Source organism: Podarcis gaigeae, assembly GCF_964106915.1.
Source record: "Podarcis gaigeae genome assembly, chromosome: 2".
Lineage (NCBI taxonomy): Eukaryota > Metazoa > Chordata > Lepidosauria > Squamata > Lacertidae > Podarcis > Podarcis gaigeae.
In genome coordinates, this window is record NC_139679.1 from 110546006 (window position 1) to 110573375 (window position 27370).

The 27370-nt window shown below is 46.9% G+C and overlaps 1 protein-coding gene across 6 annotated transcripts; it reads right to left on the reverse strand.

The window, feature by feature from the left end:
• Positions 1-748: 748 nt before the first annotated feature.
• Positions 749-27370, reverse strand: LOC310837267 (inactive serine/threonine-protein kinase TEX14-like). Of its 6 annotated transcripts, XM_083723528.1 has the most exons (21): positions 27212-27356; positions 26263-26346; positions 24259-24401; positions 23810-23924; positions 22989-23154; positions 21462-21604; positions 20275-20335; positions 20058-20188; positions 16943-17059; positions 16711-16834; positions 16460-16632; positions 16231-16379; positions 13638-13828; positions 12481-12595; positions 11221-11315; positions 9989-10138; positions 7433-7640; positions 5910-5989; positions 5728-5801; positions 2889-2956; positions 749-1021 (listed from the first exon to the last, which is right to left on the reverse strand). In XM_083723528.1, the coding sequence occupies exons 3-21, from the start codon at positions 24395-24397 to the stop codon at positions 912-914; spliced, it is 2409 nt and encodes an 802-aa protein (XP_083579654.1). In that variant the 5' UTR covers positions 24398-24401; positions 26263-26346; positions 27212-27356; the 3' UTR covers positions 749-911. The 6 variants fall into 6 exon arrangements, with proteins under 6 accessions (XP_083579654.1, XP_083579651.1, XP_083579650.1 ...); XM_083723525.1 differs by lacking the exon at positions 26263-26346 and having other exon boundaries at positions 16231-16376; positions 27212-27370; XM_083723524.1 differs by lacking the exon at positions 26263-26346 and having other exon boundaries at positions 27212-27370.

The window sequence follows — 27370 nt, forward strand, 5'->3', positions numbered from 1 at the left end:
GTTCATTGCCCCTACTCATCCCAATGGTTCTAAAATGGTACACCCCAACTGCTTTCATGTTATTTGTTTTGAAAACATGGGACTAAGCTTTTCTGTATAAACACACATACACCCACACACCCCCACACCAGTGTCGATATGCCTACATTTGGGCATCTGTACCAGCACAAAAAGGACGCGGGTGGCGCTGTGGGTTAAACCACAGAGCCTAGGACTAGCCGATCAGAAGGTCGGCAGTTCGAATCCCTGCTACGGGGTGAGCTCCCGTTGCTCGGTCCCTGCTCCTGCCCACCTAGCAGTTCGAAAGCATATCAAAGTGCAAGTAGATAAATAGGTACTGCTCTGGCGGGAAGGTAAATGGCGTTTCCGTGCGCTGCTCTGGTTCGCCAGAAGCAGCTTAGTCATGCTGGCCACATGACCCGGAAGCTGTACGCCGGCTCCCTCGGCCACTAAAGCGAGATGAGCGCCGCAACCCCAGAGTCGGCCACGGCTAGACCTAATGGTCAGGGGTCCCTTTACCTTTTACTAGCACAAAACACAAATGTAAGCGAGTTAAACAATGTGCACCTGAGGGAATTGGTTAGAAAGAACCCTTACCCCTTTTGGACTCATGGCCAGCCTTTGACAGGGTTGAAAGCCTCCACACAAACCTGACCCGTAGCCCCAACCCCCGTCCAGAGTCCTCTGCAAATTATTTTGGTTAACAATAACACAAATTAGAAACAGAACTTGCACAGAAGTACAGGAATCATTTGAACTATTTAATTAGCGCGTCAGAAGTTGTGTATCCGGGGCAGTAGATTCTCAAGGTCCATACGGGTTGATAAGGAATGAGGATGCAGATTGCTTTTATTTTAGAATAGGAGCTCTGGTCTAGTCCAGTCCAGTGGAACGGTTATGGTAAGGATCACTCAGTGGTTCTTCAAGCTAGCATCTGCCCCTTGCCCTGCAGCGGGGACTGGAGTTGTTTTCTTTTGCCCTGAGACAAGAGCTTGGCCTTTTCCATTCCTTGCTTGTTGCCCTAAGGAAGTGAGGGGTGGGGTTTTATGAGACACAATGCTATGCTGTGACGAGTCAGTTAAGATTCCACGCTTAGCAACGCAGGAAGCTGCCCATCTATTTGTCCACCTTGTGTTGCTTACTCTGGCAATGGCTCTTCACACCACCTGTGGTGTCCTGATCCTTTAATTGGGGATGCCAGAGGCTGGACCTCGTATCTCCTGCATGCAAAACTCATGCTTTATTGTTAAGCTATGTTCCCTCTCCTATTTGGGTACAGATGGTACTTCCTGGTTCATCTCTAGAACAAATACAGAAAGAGATTTTGCACAAGGGAAGAATTTGACACTGAGCATCTCAGTGTCCTACGAATCTCAGCTGTTGCTTATGGATCTGCTCTTCAAGAGAATGAGGGTAAAGATACCGTATTTTTCCGTGTATAAGACTATGCTTTTTGCTAAAAAAAAAAAAAGGCAAAAATTGGGTGTCGTCTTACACATGGATAGTGAAATGAGAGGGGAGACATGTGATTAATGGCAGCAGCAAGCAGGAGATTGGCAGTGGCGACTGGGCGGGTGATTGGTGGCAGCGGCAAGGCCTGCTGGCGATTAGTTGCGGCAGGCAACTGGCGGATGCAGCGAAGTGTGCGATCGGCAGTGGCTGTGGCAAGCAATTGGCAGTGGTGGGAAGGCGGGTGAGGAATTGGTGGAAGTGACCCCCCCAACCCCCAAAAGCTAAACAACTAAATTTCTTAATTTTCGGTTAAAAAAAATAGGCGCCATCTTATACATGGAAAAATACAGTAGTTTTGACAGCATATGGGGAAGACCACTGAAATCTCCGAAGATAGAGAAGGGAGCAGACTAGAGACTTCAAGGGCTCAGAGGCGGGGCTCAAGGCAGTGTGAATAGTTTCCTGCATCCTCTGGCCAGCAAGCCAAATTTTATTATGCAAAACGTGCAAATATATGTTCATATATGCTCCTATTTCATTTTCTGAACTCATGCCCTGAGGGCTTATCCACACTTACCTTTCCTCTACTCTTTCCAGGCACAGTCTGGAAAGAATCCCACATCCCAAAATCCCACATTGTATAATTAACTCATTAACTAAGTTTTGTTTTTGTTTTTCAAAGGGCAGGCATCACCTGCCACCTACTGGCCAGACATATACCTATTCCTCTCCAAGTTGAAGGGAAGCCATTCAAGTTATGGGCAGGTAGGTGGCAGGTTAGCTCGGCACAGAACTGAGCAGCTCATCTCCCTGACCACTCTCGTGTTCTGAGTACTCATAGCCCTCCAATTTAATTACCATGATTTTAAAAAATAAAATAAGGGCCTAATGAGCACGAACTTCTAATATTAGAAATGCAAAAGTGGTGCTTTAAAAAATGAACATAAAGGCAACCGGCCAGCTTGGAGTATAGTGGCACCTTGGGTAACATACACTTCAGGTTACAGACTCTGCTAACCCAGAAATAGTACCTCGGGTTAAGAACTTTGCTTCAGGATGAGAACAGAAATCGTGCTCCGGTGGTGCGGTCGCAGCGGGAGGCCCCATTAGCTAAAGTGGTGCTTCAGGTTAAGAACAGTTTCAGGTTAAGAACAGACCTCCGGAATGAATTAAATAATTAACCTGAGGTACCACTGTACAACTGTTTCAATACATAAACAAATAACTTATTTCACTGCTCTGCCACATATTTAGAACAGTGGATATATATGTGCTTCGTCCTTCAGTCATACACGCCATACATTTAAAGTACATGTGAACTGTGGTTGGTTAAGGATGCTGGGAACTGTAGCTGTGAGGCGCAAACTGAAGTTTGGGGGAGCCGGCGCTATAAATGTGCTTTAAAGGTATGTATGTACACAGACTGCTCCACCTACTTTGGCTCACAGTGGGAGAATCGCCTTTTCCTTGCAGCTCCTGGATGATTTCCTGAAGGAGGTCCAACCTGTGGAGGGATGTGCAAGATGTATTTGAAACACAGTTCCATGTGGTATTTTTATTTTTATTTTTTTACAAATGAGAGAAACGTAAGGCAGAAGTAACTTCCAGAATGTACATGCCTGGTTTTAGAAACGAGTTCATAAGACTAATTACCAACAAATGTAAGTAGGAGGAAGCAATACTGTCAGGGCTTCTTGGTCTTGTAGTGCTTTATTTTTTATTTTAATGCTGAAAAATCTTTCTAGGCAATGGTGCAGGTGGAGCGGGATGTCTGTGTGTGTGTGTGTGTGTGTGTGTGTGTGTGTGTGTGTGTGTGAATACTCCTGGGTTTTATTGCTAGCACCAGGGTGGTGCAACTTCCTGTCCCTACAAAACAGGGCCGGCCATGTGATAACACACCCTGCTTCCTATAAAGCATTCCTGGTCAGCCTTGCTTGTGAGTAACCAGGATATCCTGCTGTCAGGCAGCCCCCCCCCCCATGAGACGGCTCCAGTAGTTAATTATTTCTGATTTATTAGTAAATCACAGAGCCCTAATCGCAGCTCAGCTAATTCAGTCCTCCTCCGACATAAGCGTTGCCGGAACTGAGCTCCACCCCAGGAAAACCCCCACTTTCTTTTCCTGTTAATTTCACACTTCTCGGCCAATCTCGTGATCCTACAAGATTTGAGAGAGCGTGTTCTCCTTCATGGAGAGCATGTGTTGCGGTGGGGGCCACCAGGACACTCCAAAGTTGGGGGAGGGCTAACTGATCGTTGGCCACTGATGTGATTGGGGCTTCCCTTGTTGTTGGGAAGAAGTTAATGTTGCCATTTATTGATTGACAGCCAGAAATAGTAAAACTCCTTGCACGAGGCTAGGGCTTCCTCTTTTCGCCCATGCAGTGGATTGCCCGTCCCTCCCTCCCTAGAATAGGGTTGTTCGCTTTGACCTTGCTATGCCTGTCATGGGGTCGTCTGCTTTGGAGCGGGGTCCTGGTAGGAATTTTGTCCATCTGGCTGATTGGCTGGGGCCATTTGGTTTTTGCCTACTGCGTAGCAAATCGTCACAACTTGTAAGGTTGCGGTTAGGCATTGGTTTATGGTTTGGTTGGTTGAGGGGCATGGATTGGCTGTGCCTGCCCCTCTAATGCTGCTGCTGCAAGGGATTCTGTTAGAGGAATTGGGGGCTAACTATTGCTTGTCCACTCTGTCAAGGGGGCTCGGGCCATAGCAATGAGCTCCTGGTTGCATTTGGGGTGAGGGCAGGTTCCCTGCTCCGCGTAACCCCCAAGTGTATTCCCCCATTCTGACTTTCGCATCGTGCGGAATGTCAGTCTGTCCTCCATGGTGGGGGCAGATAGTCGCAACCAATGCCTAAGCAACCACTCACAAATTTGTATTTTAATAAAGTTGTGGCCAAAATTATGCCAAAAACCTTAAACAAAAAGTCTGTGTGATGTGTGAGTTATTGGGGTGGACCTGGGGACCTCGACACGCAAATGGCACTCCCTGTATCCCTCTCTGAGCTTAGCCTCTGTGTTCTTTCTCCCTGCGTCTCGGTGTGCACAAAGTTCATATTCCTGTGGCCAACTGCTTCTTCCCCTTCACTCAGTAATTTCTCATTCCCTCCCCCTTGTCTCTCTTTGTCTGCTGTCAAAGAGGGACTTACTCTGACACTTGCTGCTCTTTCCCCTGTGAGAGCCTGTGTCTTTGCCACCCTGACCCCATCTGCTTGAGAAGACCTGGGTCTGACGAAGCCACTTGTCTGTCCCTTAATTTGATTTGAAACAGGGCCTGGAGAAACTGTGGTCCTCTAGATCAGTGTTTCCCAACCTTGGGCCTCCAGCTGTTTTTGGACTACAACTCCCATCATCCCTAGCTAGCAAGACCAGTGGTCAGGGATGATGGGAATTGTAGTTCAAAAACAGCTGGAGTCCCAAGGTTGGGAAACACAACCCACATCAGCCCCAGCCATCAGGCCAGTGACCAGGAAAGATGGGGGCACTGTGGCCCAACGAGATTTGGAGGACCCCAGGTTCCTCACCCCTGATTTAAAATATTAAAACGAAAAGAAACACATTTGTCCCTATACTGCTGCGAGTTCAGCGCAAAGCCAAGACCTCCTAAAATTTTAAACAGGGGGGGAGGGAATGTTTATGGGATAAAGATTTGAACATTAAATCCTAAATCCTCTGGAACTGATCATGGAAAGAGGAGAGGGAGGGGAAGTTCTGTTGTGCAGCCAGAAGTTCTTGCAGTGGCAGAACTGAGTTTAGCAAGATACTGCCCTGTTATGTACTGAGTTGAATAGGATCCAGAATGCAGGAGTCTGATTGGTCCACAGGAGCCACCCAATCCAGCTCCAGGTGGAAGGGAATCCGCAACCTGATTGGCCTACAGGAGAATCCTGGAATTAGCCAATCACGTGGGGCCCATTGTGTAAATAATGTATATAAGGCAGACATTCTGGGGGAACTTCCATTCCTCCTCACTACTATGAGCTGAATAAAGAGCATGAAATCCACTCTTGACTCCAAGTATATTTCACGACCCTAAAGGCTGCAGCAACCCTGTGCCTTCTTCCTTGGGAGAAAGTCCCATTGAATCCACTGGGATTCACTTGCATAGGATCGAAATCCAGCAAGAACATACCAACTGGAAGATCAACTGAGCCACGGATTTTAGGGAAGTTGTGAAAATGCCTCTGAAATAAGAAGGCGCATTGCTTATCAGATCTATCAGGTAACATGCGCTGAAAGCTCAATCCTGTGAGAAAATGTTCAACCCACGTACGTTTGCAAGCAGCAAGGTGGCCCTTCAGGGGTGCTCTCTTTCCTATGGCAAATCTCTGCAGAGACAGGATTTCGCTGTGGAGGAAAATTATTACCGTTAGGGAATGGTTAGGATTCCATAAGGGAATGACACAGGGAGCTGGCAGCTTTCTCCTTACAAAATAAAATAAAATAAAATTCTACCTGTTTCTTTTTCCTAGCCTTGGCTGACAAATCAATGAGGGTCTGCAGGGAGCGGTTTTGAGTGTGATCCTTGCACTTTTCTGCAGGTGGAGACAGGTGCACATTAATCTTAAGAATGTAAACGGGGACAGGGAGGCAAGAATTCGGTATGGCATAATGTAGGCCATGAGCAACATCATTTGACTGCTTGGATATGGAATCTAGCCCATGGGTAGGCAAACTAAAGCCCAGGAGCTGGAGCCGGCTCAATTGCCTTCTAAATCCGGCCTGCAGACGGTCTGGGAATCAGTGTGTTTTTACATGAGTGTAATGTATCCTTTAGGGCTGCAGGTGGCACTGTGGGTTAAACCACAGAGCCTAGGGCTTGCTGATCAGAAGGTTGGCGGTTCGAATCTCCATGACGGGGTGAGCTCCCATTGCTCGGTCCCTGCTCCTGCCAACCTAACAGTTTGAAAGCACGTCAAAGTGCAAGTAGATAAATAGGTATCACTCCGGCGGGAAGGTAAACAGCATTTCCGTGTGCTGCTCTGGTTTGCCAGAAGCGGCTTAGTCATGCTGGCCACATGACCCGGAAGCTGTACGCCGGCTCCCTCGGCCAATAAAGCGAGATGAGCGCCGCAACCCCAGAGTCGTCCACGACTGGACCTAACGGTCAGGGGTCCCTTTAGCTTTAATGTGTCCTTTTATTTAAAATGCATCTCTGGGTTATTTGTGAGGCATAGGAATTGGTTCATCATTTTCCCGAAAAATATAGTCTGGCCCCCCACAAGATCTGAGGGACAGTGGACCAGGCCCCATGCTGAAAAAGTTTGCTGACCCCCTGACCTAGCAGGTTCAAAACTGAGGCTGGGAAACAGCGATGTCTTGTAAATTGATGGCACAGCTTAATACACAAAAGGCCAATTCCATTGGATCGAGATTTTGTGGCAGATAGGCTGTAGTTTAAAGGTATGATGCATACTCTGTATGCACGAAAAAGCTTTCCAGAGAGTTCACAAAATCCCTTGCTAAGATATCTCATGTGGCCCTGTTAGGAAAGACCTCTCCCTAAAACAATAGAGAGGTTCTGTTTGTCAGAGTGTATCAGTTCAACTCTATATTACTTCCCATTTGCCACTGTGGGGTATAGACATTTCTATATTATAGATAGATAGATAGATAGATAGATAGATAGATAGATAGATAGAGATAGATAGCTTTTATTTATCTAACCATCTATCTATGCAAATAATTTATTTCACAAAAAGTATACCCCACTTGTGTAAAAGACCCTCAAAATGATTTGGATTTTGCCTCGTCCCTCAATAATTCCTACTTAGATTGTAACCTTAACAGTAAATCTTTCCATGCTTTGTTTAGTTTGCTGAAACCAGACCCTTTTAAACCGCAAAATATAATTTGGACAGCCCATCTCAAATGTTTTAAGGTTAAGGATCTACAGCTGGAGGAATCCACTGCAGGGGGTTGGACTAGATGATCCTCAGGGTCTTTTCCAACTGTACGATTCCAGGATTCAAGCTCACCCAGGGCTACTTGCTTAGGTAAGGCTCCATCGCTGTGGCAGCTTCGGCCTGGTGCCCCCTGCTGGCCGACTAACGATTCTAGCATGTGGATGCCCGAAGCAAAGCGTTTCTCAAGATTCTCCAACGAGGCCTGGGCCTCTGCCAAGAGACAGGCCGAATCCTGCAGACTGCTCACAAACGCCGACTCCTGCTTGTCAACGGAGTCTCCCTAAAGGAGATAACAGAACTGTGAGGAGAGCAAATTTTGGGAAGAAGGGAGAAGATATGCTAGGATGAGAGGAAAGGTCTGTATAGTTAAAGCCATGGTTTTCCCAGTAGTGATGTATGGAAGTTGAGAGCTGGACCATAAAGAAGGCTGATCGCCAAAGAATTGATGCTTTTGAATTATGGTGCTGGAGGAGACTCTTGAGAGTCCAGAGGACTGCAAGAAGATCAAACCTCTCCATTCTGAAGGAAATCAGCCCTGAGTGCTCACTGGAAGGACAGATCCTGAAGCTGAGGCTCCAATACTTTGGCCACCTCATGAGAAGAGAAGACTCCCTGGAAAAGACCCTGATGTTGGGAAAGATGGAGGGCACAAGGAGAAGGGGACGACAGAGGATGAGATGGAAGGACAGTGTTCTTGAAGCTACCAGCATGAGTTTGACCAAACTGTGGGAGGCAGTGGAAGACAGAAGTGCCTGGCGTTCTCTGGTCCATGGGGTCACGAAGAGTCGGACATGACTAAACAACTAAGCAACAACAACAACAACAGTGCTATTTTTCTAGAAAAAGAGGTGCCGGAACTCACTGTGAATGAGACTCCCCACTGGCGGCCATGGCGGCCACCTGTGAAATGCTGGAACTGAGTTGCGTCTGAGGGGAAAAAACGCCCTGGGTGCGAGAGAGCTAACTGAGGGGTGCAGGCCAAGAATGAGGGAGCTTTGAGCAAGATCTTGATTTCATTAAGGGAACTTTAATCAATGAACTCAGTAGACTAAAAAACTTTTTAGTCACCTAGAAAGGCATTCACAATCAGGCAAAAAATGTAATTATGTTCACATAAAGCTGGAGCTGGCAGGTACGATTTTCGAAGAACCATTCCCGCTTCATTCACCACAGAGGGAAGGTCACTTCTAATAAGATCTGGCTGAGACCTATAGATGCACCTTCCAAATACAAAGTTATTTCTTCAAAACTACGGTTTCAACGATGCAGCTCTATAAACACTCAGTGAAAACTCCTTTCATCGGTGGAAAAAAGCCTTTTTATAAGAATGAAGTGGCAGCATTGAGTCTTATACCAGGTGTATAACCCCATTTCGTGTGGGGGTTCTGTTCCCGCCCCCCTTGCGTGTCAGCTGAGTGCTAATAAGCACGGCCTGCAATTTCCGCCCTGCGCCTGTTCTGCCTCCGTCTTCCAAAAGGAGAAGGCGATCACGTGTCAATTGCATATCAAACGTGAATCATTCCAGCATGGTTGCAAATGTATAGGCCTCTATGGGTGCAGGTTGGAAGGGATGAGGGTTGGAAGTGCGGAAATGGTTAGGAACAGATGGGTAAAGCACAGAAACAGAAGAGGACAAGACATAGCTCTAGGGTGGGAAACAAGAGATATGCATAACAGGGCAAATACTAGAGGTTTGTTGTTTTCTAGTCGTTTAGTCGTGTCCGACACTTCGTGACCCCATGGACCAGAGCACACCAGGCACTCCTGTCTTCCACTGCCTCCCGCAGTTTGGTCAGACTCATGCTGGTAGCTTCGAGAACACTGTCCAACCATCTCGTCCTCTGTCGTCCCCTTCTCTTTGTGCCCTCCATCTTTCTCAACATCAGGGTCTTTTCCAGGGAGTCTTCTCTTCTCATGAGGTGGCCAAAGTATTGGAGCCTCAGCTTCAGGATCTGTCCTTCCAGTGAGCACTCAGGGCTAATTTCCTTAAGAATGGATGCATTTGATCTTCTTGCAGTCCATGGGACTCTCAAGAGTCTCCTCCAGCACCATAATTCAAAAACATCAATTCTTCAGCGATCAGCCTTCTTTATGGTCCAGCTCTCACTTCCATAAATCACTACGGGGAAAACCATGGCTTTAACAATACGGACCTTTGTTGGAAAGGTGATGTCTCTGCAAGGTGATGTCTCTCCCTAACTAGAGGTTAGGCAGTCTTATAATCACTAGTGAGCTGAGTTGCCTATTAAGAGAGTCCTAATAATGGAAAAGACTCTGATGTTGGGAAAGATGGAGGGCACAAGAAGAAGGGGACGACAGAGGACGAGATGGTTGGATAGTGTTCTCGAAGCTACCAAACTGCAGGAGGCAGTGGAAGACAGGAATGCCTGGCGTGCTCTGGTCCATGGGGTCACGAAGAGTCAGACCCGACTAAACAACAATAATGAGAAAGTGAAAGGACAACTGGTTGGGGTTTTCTTTGTGTGTGGGGTGTCACACCTGTGGGAAGTTGGTTAAAACAACATGAGGGATATATTAGATTTAGTAGCCAGTGTTTCCTGTGATCTGGTTTCAGGGGCCTGCAGATCAGGGCTGACGGAGCTTAAGTGAAGCACAACAGAATCTCACCACATCTGCAGAAACCAGGCTCCTGTTATCTGACTCGGCTGTGTCCTCTTCACCGCTGCTTGCTGGTTCACAGGTGCTGTCAGAGTTTGATCTCTTGTGCTCTCCCAGAGAGGATTTGCAAGGGATATTTCCCTGCTGATCATTTTCCTTCTGCAAGAAAGCAACATTGAACCCACAGGGGTGGAGTCTAACCAGGCGTGGATTATTCCTCCCCTTGTTTCTTAGGCGGGGCTATGCAAATAAACTTTACCAGAGAGTCCCTCCTCTTCAATAATCGGACATGATGTAGTTGAGAAAAGTAGACTTAAGGCTTCCAGGAGGCATCATTTCCCATCCCACCCCATACTCAGCACACGCAGCACTGTTGCCATTCTGCTGCAGTTCATCTTCTGCCAAAACCGACATTATTCGCCTTGCTGTCCGCTGTGACGAAATTACGTAGCTTACGTAATTTGTGTAATTAATTGCACAAACTGTATTGTCATTATATTATTCCATCCCGTTCATTTCAGGGCAAAGGGAAGCCAATGCAAATTCATGCAATCAATTACACTTCTTTTGGGGGCTGAAAGCAGCAACAGTGAATGCTGACCATATTCATTGGACTTCTGTTCCAGACGTGAGACGAGTAAGCGAGCATTGGCAATTTCCACTCCTGTTTTGTCAAAATTGGAGCTGCCATAATAGTGACTGGGCGGAATTTCCAAAATTTGGCAAAAAAGTGTGTGTGGGGGGGGGAGGCCCAACAACTTTTGTGTCCAGATTTTCACTTTTTGAAATATGGCGACCCTATCAGATTTATCCACTATGAACACAAGCTAATGGTGGAGGTTAGAGGTCAGAGCAGAGGCAGAGAAAGGTGGGTGCGGCCCACACAGGGTGTCATCCCTGATGGGGGGGGGTGACATTGCTGTGAGTGGCGCCCCCCTGGGACTCTCCCCACCACTGGCGCCTCCCCCCAGGATGCCCGCCACTGCACCTCCTGGGATGCTCTGCTGGTGCACTCCCGCGGGCGGCTAGCCCCACCCCCTCGGACCACTCTGGGTGCTGGAGCAGCTAGCTCCGCCTTTGGGTCAGGGTCCCTCTTAGCCTATGCTATGACAGCCCATCCTAGGGAATCACATGGTGGGAGCAGCTTGTGTCAGAATATGGTCCTCCACAGGAGAAGAAAGGAAAAAGTTCCTGAAGCTTCAAGAATGCAGCACCATTATTCTGCCTTGGTCATCTGTTACCTCTGCATGTCTGGTTGTCTCACTTTCAGGCTGGGCATTGGGAGTGCTTTGTTCTGCAGTCCGGCTGAGAGTCTCCACCTCAAAGTATGGCGGCTCTAGAGGACAAGAATATAGACAAAGACGAGAGCATATAGAACTACGAGCATTTTTAGCACCTTCCCAAGCCTCCATTTCTCCCCCTTTCTTCTTTATTCAGTTGTTATTTTTATTAGTCATTATTACCAACATGCTTCTTAAGTCTACAAAATTTGCAATTCCCGCCTCATGCAAACCTATGAGACAGAACGTCTTGCCTAACAAAGCATCAGATTCGTGGCCAAAAGCAGTGCTTTGTTCTGGGGGGATGCAGGGGTAAGTGTACCCCTAAACATTTGTGAATCTAACAGGAGAAGAAACTGTTTTGTTTATTAAAAAAAATAGTTTATTCTCTATGAATAGTCAGTTCCATTGCTACCCCCAATGGCGGCCTCATTTCCTGTCAGTGTTTCCTGTGCGTCTAATGTGTGAAGTAGGAGTTGGAATCTAGCGCGGTGACTGGTCAGTTTCGTTGTTACCACCTCCAATGGCGGCCTCATTTCCTGTCACGGTGTTTCCTGTGTCTCAGACGAAAGCGAGCGTTTAATGTGTGAAGCAGTGTGGAAAGTGGATGTGTGGTGTTTTACTGATGAAAGTCAGGAAGATGTTACACATGCAACCTCATGCCAACATGGAAGTTACCGTGAGCTGTCAGCTGTGTAATATGAGGTAATGCATGTTCTTTGTACTGTTGTCCAGTTACTGTATTTATTTCCCCCGTTTTGAACTATGAAATGGTGATTTCCCTGAGTCAAAATGAGAGTACCTCTAAAAGTTTTTTAAGGGGAAAAAAGCACTAACCAAGAGAGTACCTGAATTTTCAAATCCATTCTGGTCACTTGTCCCCATATTTTGGGCCTAGGTTCACTGTTCTTTACCCACACAGCATAAGGGCAAGAATGGTAGCACAATATGAAATCCAGTACAATGGTTGCACTAGTGGAAGCTTGTACAACAAGATCAAGGCCACAGCAATCTGTTACACACCCAGCCACAAGAACCATGCTGGCTTCCAGAACCTTCTCTTGCACAAGTCCATTCCACTACTGCAACTAGGACACCACTAAAGGACTTTGATTCAGTGCTACATTGACTTCCTCCTCCCCGTGTCTTTTTTCCTGAACCCATGAAGCAAAGCCCCGTTGTGCATCCTGGCCGGTTCCTACCGTTTGGGATCCAACTGACCTTCAGGAATTATTGGAAGGGATGATTCGTCTGACTCAGCCTGCCCTGCCCACAGACAGAGCTTCTTGGGAGTCGATGCTGCTGATGAAACGAGAGGGATGCCCCCTGAGGCATCCTAGGAAGGGAAAAATAAGACACCGTATGCTTTTGATCACGATAATTACAAGAAGGGCTACGGAGGCAGCTTGCTTATTCCTAGAGAAAAGCTTGAGGCACTGTATAATCAGGAAGCCAGGTGCAACCTGAGCTCAACTTGTCTCATGTTTTCCTTCAGGTAAGATAGAGATGACAGTAAGGACTCCTTCAGAAGACTGGCTTATCCAGCACCCACCCCAAGTTATCTGCACAAAGCTTACATATGGTCTTTATTAAGCAGCTATTGGGCAATACCTCAAGGACCGCCTCTTTCCATATGAACCTACCCGGACCCTGAGATCATCTTCTGAGTCCCTCCTTCATGTGCCTCCTCCTCGAGAGGTCCGGAGGGTGGCAACATGAGAACAGGGCCTTCTCTGCAGTGGCTCCCCATCTGTGGAATGCCCTCCCCAGGGAAGTTTGCCTGGTGCCCTCATTACACACCTTTTGGCACCAGGCAAAAACGTTCCTTTTTAACCAAGCCTAGGGTTGATCTGATTTATATCTTATGCCCTTTTAATATATATATATATATATTTTTGGGGGGAGGAAAGCTATGGGGTTGTTGTTTTTATTTTTTTATTATGTATTTTGTGGTGTTATATCTCTATTTTATTCTGTGAACCGCCCTGAGACCCCTGGGTATAGGACGGCATCTAAATTCAATAAATAAAATAATAATAATAATTTGCTTGCGGGGAGGTTATATGACAGCGAGCTTTCACCTGCCATTCATCTCATTTTGTTGATGGGTTTTTTAAATATCTCCCCATTGTTAATTTTATTTATTTACTTATTTATTGTTAATAATGGCTTATTTGTTGCCTGCCCTTCACCTTAATGCCCCGGGGCGGGTTAGAGCATCAAAAATGACAATAAAAAACCATTTAAAACAAATTTGTCCGTCTCACACTTGTCAATCTCTTTCCAAACTGAAAAATATATAAATTTGGTTATTATAATTTAAAGAACAACAACAACAACATGGAGGCAAACTAAAGAAACACCCATTAACTCCTCACCTGCTGGGCTGCCCGCAAAACATAGCGTAAGTCGGGGAAAGTACCCTTCCGATCGCGTTCCTTCAAGGCTGTGCCACCTTTGACCACCTCATAGAGAGGCTGGGGCACACGGGCATCAGCCGGGAGAGACTGCCCAGCCTCCATCTTCTCCTTCACAGCGAGGCCATCCAAACCACCCCAAGGAACTTCCCCTGAAAAATACAGGTTGCTTGACTTGCAGGGTCATAAAACACAAAGTTAGGCAGAGCCACTATAAGTCTAGAAGAGTCAGCACTTTCTTTGTGATTACTCTTGCCTCATTTTTGACACCCCATTTCAACTGTTCTGTGCTGGTGCCCGCAGTATATATTTTTTATCAAGCTATGAGTACTTCATTCATTCATTCATTCATTCATTCATTCATTCATTTATTTATTTATTTAAAAAAGGACTGCCATGAAAAATATTGGGCAGGGATGTTTGAAATGGCACCCCCCCCCACTTCTTCTCCAAACTAACTCCTGCCATAGGTAGGTTACTGCATGGTGCTGATATATATAAAGGTAAAGGACCCCTGGACGGTTAAGTCCAGTCAAAGGTGACTATGGGGGAGCCAGCATTTGTCCACAGACAGCTTTCCGGGACATGTGGCCAGCATGACTAAATTGCTTCTGGCGCAACAGGACACTGTGACAGAAAGAGTGCACAGAAACGCTGTTTACCTTGCCGCTGCAATGGTACCTATTTATCTACTTGCGCTGGTGTGCTTTTGAACTGCTAGGTTGGCAGAAGCTGGTACAGAGCCACGGGAACTCAGCCTGTCATGGTCACCCCGATCGGCATGCCCAACAGGCTCAGTGGTTTAGACCACAGTGCCACCTGCATCCCTTTACTGATAACACCAAGGTTGTAGGTTTGATCCTCATGTGGGACAGCTACATATTCCTGCTTTGCAGGAGCTGGACTAGATTATCCTAGGGATCCCAAATGGCTCTATGATACTATTAGTCTATGCTTCCATACTTCCCTCTTTCCCAGAGGTCAGGGAGCAGGCACGACTGGACTTTGGATTGGGGTGACTGAGTTGCGTTGGCTGAGGGAAGTGAACAACAACTTAATCCCCTCAGCCCACAGCAATCATATTAAATCTGTAACCAAAACAGTTGCCTCAGAGCTGAAGGGAGGTTCCTTCATGGGGAGAAGGAAGTAAGAACCTAAGTGAGAGCCCTTCTGGATCAGAACAAGGGTGTGTCCAGCCCAGCATTCAGTTTCCAAGGGAGGCAAACCAGGTGAGAAGTCAGCTGAGAGGACAAGGGAACAAGGAACTGGGATCCAGAAGAACAACTCAGAACCCAAGAGGACCTGCTTAACTTCCACAATTAAAACCCACACAATTCCACCCAATCCCATTTTGAAGCCCTCCAAGCTCACATTGTGCGGCATCAAATTCCAAAAGTTAATTGTACCCTGTTTATACTTCCTTTTGTCTGTGCTGAATCTACTGTTAATCAACTTAAAATGCCCCTTTAAAATGTGGGGGGGGGTTGGGGGTTGGGGGGAGGGTTATTGGGTTGTTGTTTTTATTTTGATTATATATTTTGTGGTTTTATATTTTTATTTTGTTCTGTGAACTTGCCCTGAGACCTCCGGGTATAGGGTGGTATATAAATTCCTTCCTTCCTTCCTTCCTTCCTTCCTTCCTTCCTTCAACCAATTTCCCCCAGTTCTAGTTTTATGAGAATGGAAGAAAAAGAGCAATCTAGCCCCACTGCCCACACCATGCCTCATTTTATAAACCTCTATCATATCCCCCCCCCCGCAGCTGCCTTTTTTCTAAGCCAAAGAATGCCAGACATTTCAGCCATTCCTCATGTGGAAGGAGCTCCAGTTCTTTCACCATCTGGTAGCCCATTTCTGCACCTTTGCATTAGTATTTTAAGTAATTGCATATGGTCAACCTATGCTATGTATTAGATACCTCCCTCTGTTAAAAGAGCCCCTTACCCAATTCTCCTTCTCACCAACGGTCTATTGCCAGATCACCTCTCAGATCATCTAAAAGATGGAATTCTCTGTAAACTTATTCTTCCTACCCTCTAGCCATCCTTGTAGATTAGCTTTGCACTCTTAACGGGGGGAAATATATTCAAATAATGCAGGTCTTGGAGCTTGACGCTGAAACCTAAAAATGTTAATTCTAAAAATACAGTCGTACCTCGGAAGTCGAACGGAATCCATTCCGGAAGTCCGTTTGACTTCCAAAACGTTCGGAAACCAAAGCACGGCTTCTGATTGGCTGCAGGAGGCTCCTGCAGCCAATCGGACGCCCTGTCGGATGTTTGGCTTCCAAAATTAGTTCGCAAACTGGAACACTCACTTCCGGGTTTGTGGCGTTCGGGAGCCAAAACATTTGAGAACTCAGCTGTTCGAAAACCAAGGTACGACTGTGGCGCCATTTTAAAGTGCTTGCTTGCTTCTCTTCTGCTAATACAGTTATAGGCCAAGGCAAACCTTTCTGGCAACTGGAATTTCCCTGAGAACTTATGGTCAGCTGATGGGCTCCTTGAGACATGTCAGACTTGCCTACGGCTTCCCACCCTGGCCAGAAACCAACCTGTAAAGATCTCCTGGATCACCGCACAGAAGCTGAAGAGGTCAGAGTTCACGGAAGCTGGGCGCTCTCTGATGACTTCCAAGGGCAGCCAGTTGTAGAGAGCAGGGGCTGGAGGAATAGGCTGGGCTAACCTGTTTTTCCCCGCCCTGCTGAAACAGAACTGAAACCAGTCAAATGTCCCGAGGATTCCTACTGGGGTCTCCCAAAGACCGCACTTGCTCCAACCAACCTCTGCTGCATGTGCTCAAGGTTGCTGAGTTTGGCAAGTCCAGGTCTCACCAGCTGAACTGCATGGGAGGTCACAGCCCGGTGAATATAACCCCGAGAGTGCAGGAACAAGAGCGCTTCGGAGACTTGCAGCAGCAAACGCAGAGTCGCTGAGGGAGCTGGGGAGCTAGACTTCTGCAGTGGGGGAAGAAGGAGAGGGATAAGCTTAGGAAGCGAGGAAAGGAGCCGAGCTTCTCCGACCCTCTCACTTACCTCACAGTGCAAGGCGTAGTAGAGGGAACACATGCCCACCCTCTCAAAGACGAGCTGGAGGTTTTGCAGGTCTAGGGATGGGCTCACGGCCAAGAGAAGCAGAAGGTGGGGGTGGTGGAGCTGGCTGAAGGAAACACAGAAGCCATGCTGAACAAACGGGAGTGAGTGCCCACGTACCAACAGGGCTTATCCTTCCATGATCTGAGTCCCGAAGCCCGCCAGCTGGAATTACCTGCAGTAGTTTTGTTCAGCGAGGAGCAAGTCCAGGGCACCACGCATTTTACTGCAGTGGGGATGGGCTTCGGGCTTTAAGCATCGCACTGTGACAAACTGCCCATTCCACAGCAAGCTGGAAGCAAGAGGAAAAGGTGTCAGAACCGGGGCTACTCTCTTCTGCAATATGAGGAGTTATAACTCACACATGTGTCATACTTCTTTGGTTCACTTAGCCTACAGCTCCTCCAAATCTCTACCACCGCTCATGTGTTCAAACCAACATCTTTCTTAACCTACACATTCCACTCTGGCTGCAAAGTTCCCCAAGCGCTATATCCTGTTCTTCCATGACTTATTTTAAACTTCTGTGTACTGTACTTTTTGCTCTATAAGACGCACCTAGTTTTTGGAGGAGGAAAACAAGAAAAAAAATATTCTGAATCCCAGAAGCCAGAACAGCAAGAGGGATCGCTGCTTTCGCTGCGTAGCGATCCCTCTTGCTGTTCTGGCTTCTGGGATAGCTGCGCAGCCTGCATTCGCTCCATAAGACGCACACACATTTCCCCATACTTTTTAGGAGTGAAAAAGTGTGTCTTATAAAGCGAAAAATACAGTAACTTGAAAGCTTGCAAGGGGGCATGTTAAATGACAATTAGTCCAAAGACTGACTTATTACTCGTGTGTACGTCTCGGGAGGGACGCGGGTGGCGCTGTGGGTAAATCCTCAGCGCCTAGGACTTGCCGATCGTATGGTCGGCGGTTCGAATCCCCGTGGCGGGGTGAGCTCCCGTCGTTCGGTCCCAGCTCCTGCCCACCTCGCAGTTCGAAAGCACATCAAAGTGCAAGTAGATAAATAGGTACCGCTTTATAGCGGGAAGGTAAACGGCGTTTCCGTGTGCTGCGCTGGTGCCGGCTCGCCAGAGCAGCTTCGTCACGCTGGCCACGTGACCCGGAAGTGTCTGCGGACAGTGCTGGCCCTCGGCCTCTTAAGTGAGATGGGCGCACAACCCTAGAGTTGTACACGACTGGCCCGTATGGGCAGGGGTACCTTTACCTTTACATCTCGGGAAATGTAACTTCTTACTCTGTGACTTTTGTTTGACAAAGATCAGCTACCAAATTCTAATAGATCTGCCCAATTTCATCTCTCGGCACTGGTCTTCATAACAAGCCTTTCCCCTTATCAATGAATGAGTACAATGCAGGATTTCTATATGGTCCAGTAGAACGTGTAGCATGTTGGATTAATGAGAGGCATAGGAGGACTCATAAGGATGGAGCAAATGAATGAAAGGCAAAATTCAGGAGAAGATGGCTGGGGGTATGTGGCAATGGATGAAAGGAACATGTGAGAGAGGGGGGGAAATGTATGAATTCCTACAAGTAATAGGTATGACGTCTGCAGATGAGGGATGGCGAAACTGCAGCCCGGCCATATTTTACTGCACTATGGAATGTTAAAAACCCACACCGCTGAGGTCACTGAGACACTGAGGTCCAGCACCGTGGGCCTTCTGGTGAGAAGTGAGGTTACAGGGAACCAGGCAGAGGGCCTTCTCGGTGGTGGCGCCTGCCCTGTGGAACACCCTCCCATCAGATGTCAAGGAAATAAGCAACTACAGTATTACCTCTGCAAATGTCTGCCTTGTCTAGCGTCCATTCTGGTGAATATCCACGGCAAACCGGAACGGGTTACTTCTGGGTTTGCTGCCTGCGCATGCGCAGAAGAGCGAACCACTCCGCATGCGTGCGCAGGCGCGGCACTTTGCCCTATGTCCTTTTTGGCTAGCAACCAGGGCTCCGGAACGGATCTGACTTTTAGAAGACATCTGAAGGCAGCCCTGTTTAGGGAAGTTTTTAATGTTTGATGTTTCATTGCATTTTTAATATTCTGTTGGGAGCTGCCTAGAGTGGCTGGGGAAACCCAGCCAGATGGGCGGGGTATAAATAAATAAATAAATAATTTTGCAGCCAGAGGAGGGGGCACCAAGCGTCACCCTACAGCTGCATGGGAGGAAAGCGCCCCCCGGACTTGTGGGGGGCGCTCTGGGTTGGGGCCACACGCATGAAAAACACCGCTCCCCTGGAGCCCCGGGTGAGCGGAGGTCATGTGACTGCATAATAAGTACGTTATTTAACCAATATCTTACAAGGTCTCTGCTTGAGGATTAAGATACACTACAAGTCTTATGGTGCCGGGTGATACAAGACCACAGAGCTGTAGGAAGCTGCCTTATGCCATTGGTCCACCCAGCTCAGTGCTGTCTACACATATAATAATAATATAATAATAATTTATTATTTATACCCCGCCCATCTGGGTAGGCTTCCCCAGCCACTCTGGGCTGCTTCCAACAAAATATTAAAATACAGTAATCCATCAAACATTAAAAGCTTCCCTAAACAGGGCTGCCTTCAGATGTCTTCTAAAAGTCAGATAGTTGTGGTTCTCTTTGACATCTGGTGAGAGGGCGTTCTACAGGGCGGGTGCCACCACCAAGAAGGCCCTCTGCTTGGTTCCCTGTAACTTGGCTTCTTGCAGTGAGGGCCATCGGCGCTGGACCTCACTGTCCGGGCAGGACGATGGGGGTGGAGATGCTCCTTCAGGTATATTGGACCAAGGCCATTTAGAGCTTTAAAGGTCAGCACCAACACTTTCAATTGTGCTTGGAAACGTACTGGGAGCCAATGTAGGTCTTCCAAGACCGGCGTTATGTGGTCTTGGTGGCCACTCCCAGTCACCAGTCTAGCTGCCACATTCTAAATTAGTTGAAGTTTCCAGGTCACCTTCAAAGGTAGCCCCACATGGAGAGCATTGCAGTAGTCCAAGCGAGAGATAACCAGAGCATGCACCTCACAGATTGGCAACAGCTCTCCATGGTTTCAGACAGGAGTCCCGCCCAGCCCTACCTGAACATGGGGCCTTCTGGTGCCAAGCACATCTTGCACTACTGAGCTGTGTCCCTCCCTGATTCATTTCACTGTGATCCGTCTGCTTCCCTGCAATCAGGTATCTCCCTAGAACTGGGTCTTGCAAGAAGAGAACCTATTGTCGCTATTGCTATTGTTTTTTTTATCCTAGATGGGAGGTGAGAACAGACAGGGTTGATAGATAATGCTGATAGCTTTACTTCTTCATGAGTGTGTGCGGTCCGTTCTGGTAACTCCAGTCTGGTTCTCCGTGACCTCGGAGCAGCTCGCTGTCGTCTGCAATGAACGTGAAGGCAGCCACCCCAGGCTGCTGGCACTTGCTTGGGCACAGCTGAAAGAGAAGGGAGGAGTTATGAGCCTAGAAACTATGGCCTCTCTACTACACTGAACCACACCCTTCCAGAAAAGTTCACTTACTTGTCTGTATCCAATAGCTGTCTCCTTGCTGCTTCCCAACCTATTGGAGCCGTCCAAATGCCTGCAACAGGAGGAGTTGGAAACAAAGCCTTGTGAGACACATTTAAGTATCGGGAGCACTGGCGTTAGGCAACCCCAGTGATTTCTACGGGAGAATAAGTGGTCCGGAAATGCAGTCGAAGCACAAAAGACCGTATTTTGCCTGCAAACATTCTACTGCTACTGTTGCTGTGAACCAGTGCATGCTTATAAGTCTTATTTTTTCAACTTGCTTTACAACTTGTTGCTCGATTCTCTGTTAAGTGGGGTGAGCAGGCAGAATCCTGCCTACTTCATCGCCGGACTTGCTCAAACAAGGCTTTACGGTCTAATTCCTATGCTTTTAATTTTTGTTGTTGCCCAGGGTGGGATTTTAAAACTCTGTTCAACCCACACACATGGGGGCCTGGAGGGATAGATTGCAATTAATATATCCTCTCCTACCTCTTTAAACCCATCCCAAAGTTTCAGTAGAAGAAGGCAATACTATAAATATAGTTTCATCAAGTTTTGCAACAGCAGCAGAAAAGGGAACCAGGCAGAGTGGCGCCTGCCCTGTCAAATGCGCTCCCACCTTGTCAAGGAAATAAAGAACTAGAAGACATCTGAAGGCAGCGCTGTTTAGATGGGCGGGGTACAAATAAATTATCATCATCATCATCATCATCTATATCTATATATCTGCTTTGATTTGTTTATGATACTGCAAAATATAGGCATTTAAATAGATAGATGGATACATAGAAAGAAAATTCCCCTTAGAGGAAGGGGGAGATTTCTGCAGATTCCCCCTTCAGCTGTAAGCACCACCCCACACTGTTCAGGAAAAACTTGCTGGAGCAGCTTTTCAGGGGGCACTTGAGGCAGAAGGAGTCAGTGAAAATCACCTCGCTAACCGCTAACCGCTTTCTCCTTCCTTCTGTGTGAATGGAACTCGACAAAGTCTGTATCCCAACCCCACATGTTCAATGGGGACAATTACTGTAATTCCCCAAACTGCACATTAACCTGCTCATGCCAAGATGTTTTAACATCATTATCACCACCACCATTCAGTTGTCTGTCTCAGCGGAGGGCTGGGTCCAAACAGAGACTAGGCTAAGGCTCCCGCAGCGTTAGAGAAGACAGGCAGAAGGTTGGATCCTTACCAGAGGGAGGCAGATAAGAGCGAGGAGAGCGAGGAGCGCAGGCTGCGTGGTGACGCTGCTAGAGCTTTGGAATACATCAACAGGTCCCCGTGCTGCACCAGCATAGACATCTGGCCAAAGCACCGCTGGATGAAATCCAGGACCTTGAGGCAATGGAAAAAAGAGCACTCCACAACAGCCATGATTTAAGTAGAGATTTCTGCATTGCGGGGGATAGGACTAGGTGTCAGGCTTCAGAGAACTGGCTTCCTCCCCCTTGGCCATAGATAACCAGAACAAAAGAAAAGGAGGCTTCTTACCAGTTAGAATCTTTAAAAACCACAGCGAGAGACAACAGAACGCATCTCTCCTAGAATGGCGGTGCTCCCAACTAAGGCTTACTCCCCTTCAGTCCCTATTAATCTACGTCACTCCTAAATCTTGTAACCTGAGCTCATATGCTCTGTGCTTTCTGTTCTGCCACTTTCTCAGCTCTCCTTGACCTTGAGGAGAACGGATGGATGCTTTCCAGAGAGAATGAATCTGTTAACCCTCTCTCTTCCAGTGTTTCTTCTCCTAGCTGTTCCCATCCAGTATTTCCCAGCTTCTGCCTTCTGCACTACGCCCCTTTGCAAACCACTGTTCTAAATCTATACTGTCCTCCTGCTTCTGGGAAGATTCAGGGTTGGGGGGAGGAGGTGGCTCCCATCATGCCTCCTCAGCAGAGTCCCTGACACCTGGGGTCCCTTCTAACTCTACAATTCTATGGTTCTATGCAGCTGCCTGGTAGCCATAGATAACAAGGAATCGCACACTGGCAGCAGCAGGGTTATGGGGTGGCCCAGGGGATCTACGCCCTGGGATTCTCTCACCAGAGATGCCCATACCTCAACCTTTTGTTTTAAACCCATAATCTTAATTTGCCCAAGGGCACCTCTCTATATGAATGAGCAAGTGCAAATATTATGCAAATTTGTGTTGTCATGGGTTGTGCCCTGACCTCGAGTCTATTATCATTATTATTATGGTGCTTGGCACATAAAGAGTCTCCAAGCGACTTGCAACTCTTTAAAAGCATAAAGCGTGCCACAGAATCAGAGGAAAACGCAATGTGTTACAATAAAAGCCCACAATAGCCTATAAAGCAAACCCACCGAAACAGCAGTAGAACCACACCATTGAAAAAAGACATCAAAATCACCCCCAATTTGTCAAAAAGGTAAGTTTTCATCTGGCACCGAAAGAATGTTAATGAAGGCAGCAGCCAAACCTCACTGTGGAGAACATTCTACAACAAACTTCAAAAGCCCCCTGCATGAAGGCTAATGAGTGGGCTGCTGGAGGAAAGGGGGAGCAAAATTTTGGTCCTTCCTCTCAACCTTGCATAGATACTAAAGAGGGATGTCAGAGGAAGGACAGCCCTCTCCAGCCCTGCTTTGCCAGCCTCCAACAAGGAAGCGATCCCCCCCCCCCCCCGTACGTAACCTTTATGGTTTATTTCCATTACTGCTCCAGAAATAAGACATGCCAACGTGAAGTTGTAAATACCTCAGCATTCTGCTCACTCCCAGCTAGCTGGGCCCAGTCTTTAGGGGTCTGCCCCTTTTGATCGTGGAATCTTAGATCGCCTCCAGCTTTCAGGATGTGGCCCAGAAGTTTCTGGTGGCCTGAGATAGCAGCTGCATGGACTGGGGTGCTACCATCATAACAACGGCTTTGGGGTGGGGGGAGAGAAGGAGAAAAAGACGTTAGGGTGCAAAGGACGGGGGACAAGTTCTGCCAGCCATAGTTTTTGTAATCAGAAATGCCATTTTAGCTGATAAGAGTTAATGCGCACATCTCTGCTCAGATGGGGTTATTCAGTTGTATTCCCTGTTAACCAAATAACATGATTTATGCTTTGAAAGACAAGCCCTTTGCGGCTAGAGAAGAATTAATTCAGAGCCTGACAATAAAATGTTTTAAGATCTTTTCCCCATAAGAGGCATCACTGTTTACCAATCTGAAACTTAAGGTTTATACAACCAACGGTAACCAACACTCTTTGGGGTAAATATGAGGAGCTGGTATCATATATTGGAAACGTTGCTATGGGTGTCAGCACAAAATGTTAGCTAATGGCTGTGGCGGGAAAAGAGGTGATAGTACTCCATAGCGGTGAGCAACATCCCCCAAAAAGCACTGTGAAGGAAATTTTTGCCATCTCTCCTAAATAAACATACATATACCTCAGCCTGAGGGGATATATATGTTGAGACAAGACAGAAAGTTTTATGTTTTAAGAGGGACCGGACTCAAATGGAGATAGGCCTTCTCAAGGAATAGTTAGTTTTCCAGACACTGTCTCTAAGAATTTTGTTATCACTCACTGGTTGGGGTTGGCGCCGAAGTGCAGAAATAGCCGGACTACTGGGACGTGTCTCAGTAGGGCAGCAAGATACAAACCTGTCTGCCCAGATGCATTGTGGCAGTCCACATCCACACCTGAAGAAGGAAACACAAACGATGTTCGTGAATAACGGCAAGAGGTTTTGTTGAAGAGATGAAGACTACATGCATTGCGGGGGATTGGACCAGACAGCCCTAGTAGTCCCTCTACTATTCTATGAGTCTATGGTACCAGAAAGCACTGTTTCAATTTCAAATAGCAAAACCAAGCCTTGTCCCATGCCCTAAGTAGCATACCCATACAGAAGCGTATCTGACTTCCCTCATTTTGTAACCCAAGCAGACCCATGCAGTCCTCATATTCTGTCAGGACTGTTTACCAGAGGGAAATTACCGTACCTACATGGAGTTTGAAACAGGTTGGCTTTACCTCTCTTCAGCAGTATCTTGGCTTTCTTGACTTTGCCCTCAATAGCATGCCTGAGTAACTGCCCCTCCAGAGATTCAGGGTCTGTAATGTAGCCTAGGCTCACGGGACAGCTTGGTGGAAGCACTGGGGACTGTGGCATCACACTAGACAGAGAGAAAGTGTTCATGGTTTAAAAAAGAGCTAAGAGAGAAGTAAAGGTAGGAAGGAAGCCATAATTGAAAAAGAACTCAATTCTCAGGTGTGCTTGGTAAAACTATTATGACTATCACTGGATTAAAGAAATATTAGTAGATCAATCACTATCTTTAAATGATTCAGCAATTGTATTTGCAAATGCCAAAAGAAAAAGTGTGAAGAAGCCTGTTTTGTTTTTGCAACATTAGCAAGCCATTATGTCCCTTTAGAAACAATAGGAATACAGTGCTGCAATATTTAGCTGATGTTCTGCAACCAAAAGTTCAAGACTAGTTTTTTCATTATTTGCTTTTTATCAGAATTTAAACCATGCTACACCAATTGTGCCTATCTTTTTAATTTGTAAAGGGTATGTAATCAATTCATGTTATCAAGTTATTAAACTCTGAAGCCCCAAAAATATTTTTCAGTGTGTGTATTTAGTAAGCTTTTCTGTTCTGGCCAACGGTTGTGGGTAGGGCTTAATCTTTTTACAGGACAATCCTGAACATGTTTTCACAGAGGCATGTCTCATTGATTTCAATTGAACAAGTGTGGTAAATGTGCTAAAGATTGCACATACAAGCATCCTCACACCTCAAATTATTAAAATGCCTCCCTTCCCATTGTTTCGTCAGGCTCTGATGAAAGGAATAGTAAATGAGGCTATTGTTTGTTCTAAGTTTTATCGTGTTTTTAATATTCTGTTGGGAGCCGCCCAGAGTGGCTGGAGTAACCCAGCCAGATGGGCTGGGTATAAATGAATTATTATTATGATACATACAAGTCAAATAATATGAGGTTGGATTTTTGGCTCCTAACAATCCAGAGAAGTGCCATTTGGAACTGCAAATTCTGTGTTGCAGTGTGCGAAGGTAACAGCAACATTCTGAAATAAGGGGCGTACATAATTCTCTGAGATCTTTTGGAACAAACTGCATTCCTTCAAAATAAGGAATATCTGGTATTCTTTTGTATGTGGATTTCCAGAGAAAGTGGAATTGAAACTGAACCTGGCTTGGCCACCTGTGAAGAGATTGGGGAGAGGTATAGGAGATCTCAATAAAGAAAGGACCAGAGGCAGGATTTTAGTTTTTTGAACTACCACTTGGATGCAAAGGGCAAAATTATTTTTTTATACTGGACAAGCAGTACAATACGATACATATCTTACCAAAAGCAATCCCCATTGGGTTAAAGGGGCCTTACTCACAGGTAAATGGACCCAGTGTTGCTACCAAATGTGGAGACAGGAGAGAGCAGCTGGCAGGCAGAATCAGAAGGGAATTCTGTAAGGTTTTCTTTCTACGAGAGGTCTGCTCACAATGAAACCATTTGTTCACCAGCTATTTATTGACCACTCATCCGGTTACAGGAAGATAACATGGCAACAACATCAAGCAGCTTCCACCCCACACTTTCCCAATGCGTATCCCCATCACTTCCCTTATTGCAAAAAGTCCAGTTTGGGAGGGGAAGTGGGTTTGATGCGTAAGGCTTCCAAACAAACTTTATTTGAGCAACCAGAATTTGCTGTTACGCGCTGAACCCCATTTACGGAAGAGTGACTCTGGAAGCGCCTTCTCCTTTTAAATTAAATGCTGCAATGTTAAAACAATCCCTGCATTGCAGGGGATTGGACTAGATGACCCTCATGGTCCCTTTCCAACTCTACAATTCTGTGGTTCAGTTGCGATTGGCTCCATCAGGTTCAGCAGCCAACTGCATGAGCGACTGTTGTATAAATGAGTCTCCTTGCTTTCTTCACAGACCCAGGGAACGAGTGCAAATGCATCCGGCCTTATATTTCTAATGCAAATTCAAGCCTACCTGGAAATCCCAGCTGCAAATGTTCACGGATATGGGGAGCGCACTCTGCCTATGTTCAGAGGTCCTTTCATTGATTCTTAATTCCTAAATCCCAGGCGGGGGAGGGATCAACCTTGGTTCTAATTATGCGCCAATTATGTCAAAATTACAGGGAAGTTGTGAACTTCCAAAACAACTCAGGACGTAGAGAAAAACATCCATGGCAATTCTTCCCTGCAATAAAACCCGAGTCCCGACTAAAATCGTAATTTTGAATAAACGTGCAAGTTCAGCCCTTGTTTCAATTATTCTGACTCAAGCATACAACCTACAAGGGGCGGGAAAGAAAATAATAAAGCTTTAACACTGAGCTGATGCGGTTAAAAATAAATCCCTTTTCCACCCTAGGGCTCAAAGTTAAATTGTGCGCGCGCGGGGGTGCGAAAGAGACAAGAGACTCAGAAAAGGCTGAGAACAACTCAAGCGCCGCCTAGGAGACTGCGGCCTTAAAAGCCGCTCTTTCTCCGGATTGGCTGGCGAGGATGCGTAATGTGCGGGCGGGCGGTTTGTTATTTTTAACCGCCGCGGTGCTAGGAGGAAACCGCCAAGTGAGGAGGGCAGGAATTCACAAAAACACGGACTGGGCAGCGCAGGCGCAGACGGAGGCACGCTAGGAGCCAAACAGCGCCTCTTAAGGCCGCGCTGCTCCAGTTAGTCGGTCGCAGAAAGCTGAGGCGCTTGGACGGTCGCTGACCACCTCGGAGCATGTTAAAAGGGCAACGTGGGGATTTCCACTGGGAATAGTCCGCAGCCCCGCCTCTCGCCCCGTTGCAGCAGGTTGCAACACGCTGAAGTTTCCCAGATGCCACTCAAAAGGGACTTGCGCTTGACTCGTTCCTGGTGGTGAGATTCAAAGGATGCCTTTTGGGGTGGGGGGAATTTGCAACCTGTAGAATTTGCAAATCTAGACCTTTGCTGAAGATAGGAATTTCCAGGCAGGTGCTTCAAATTCATGGTGGCGGGATGGAGGAAGGATGGAGATGAGAGTCGTGCAGAGAGAGACGTGGCGTGCCCGCGCCTCTGCGGAGAGCAACGCTGTCTCCGAGTTGCAGAGAACGCTTGGATGTCA

Bases quoted from the DNA above. Each gene is read 5' to 3' on its own strand.
- LOC310837267 (XM_083723524.1), bottom strand. From the start codon at position 27,255: ATGAATTTGAAGCACCTGCCTGGAAATTCCTATCTTCAGCAAAG. The intron at 16,633-16,710 runs GTAAGTGAGAGG...CCCCCACTGCAG, and splicing joins ACTACGCCTTGCACTGTGAG to AAGTCTAGCTCCCCAGCTCC. The intron at 2,957-5,727 runs GTACGTGGGTTG...ATCCCTCCACAG, and splicing joins CCACCTTGCTGCTTGCAAAC to GTTGGACCTCCTTCAGGAAA.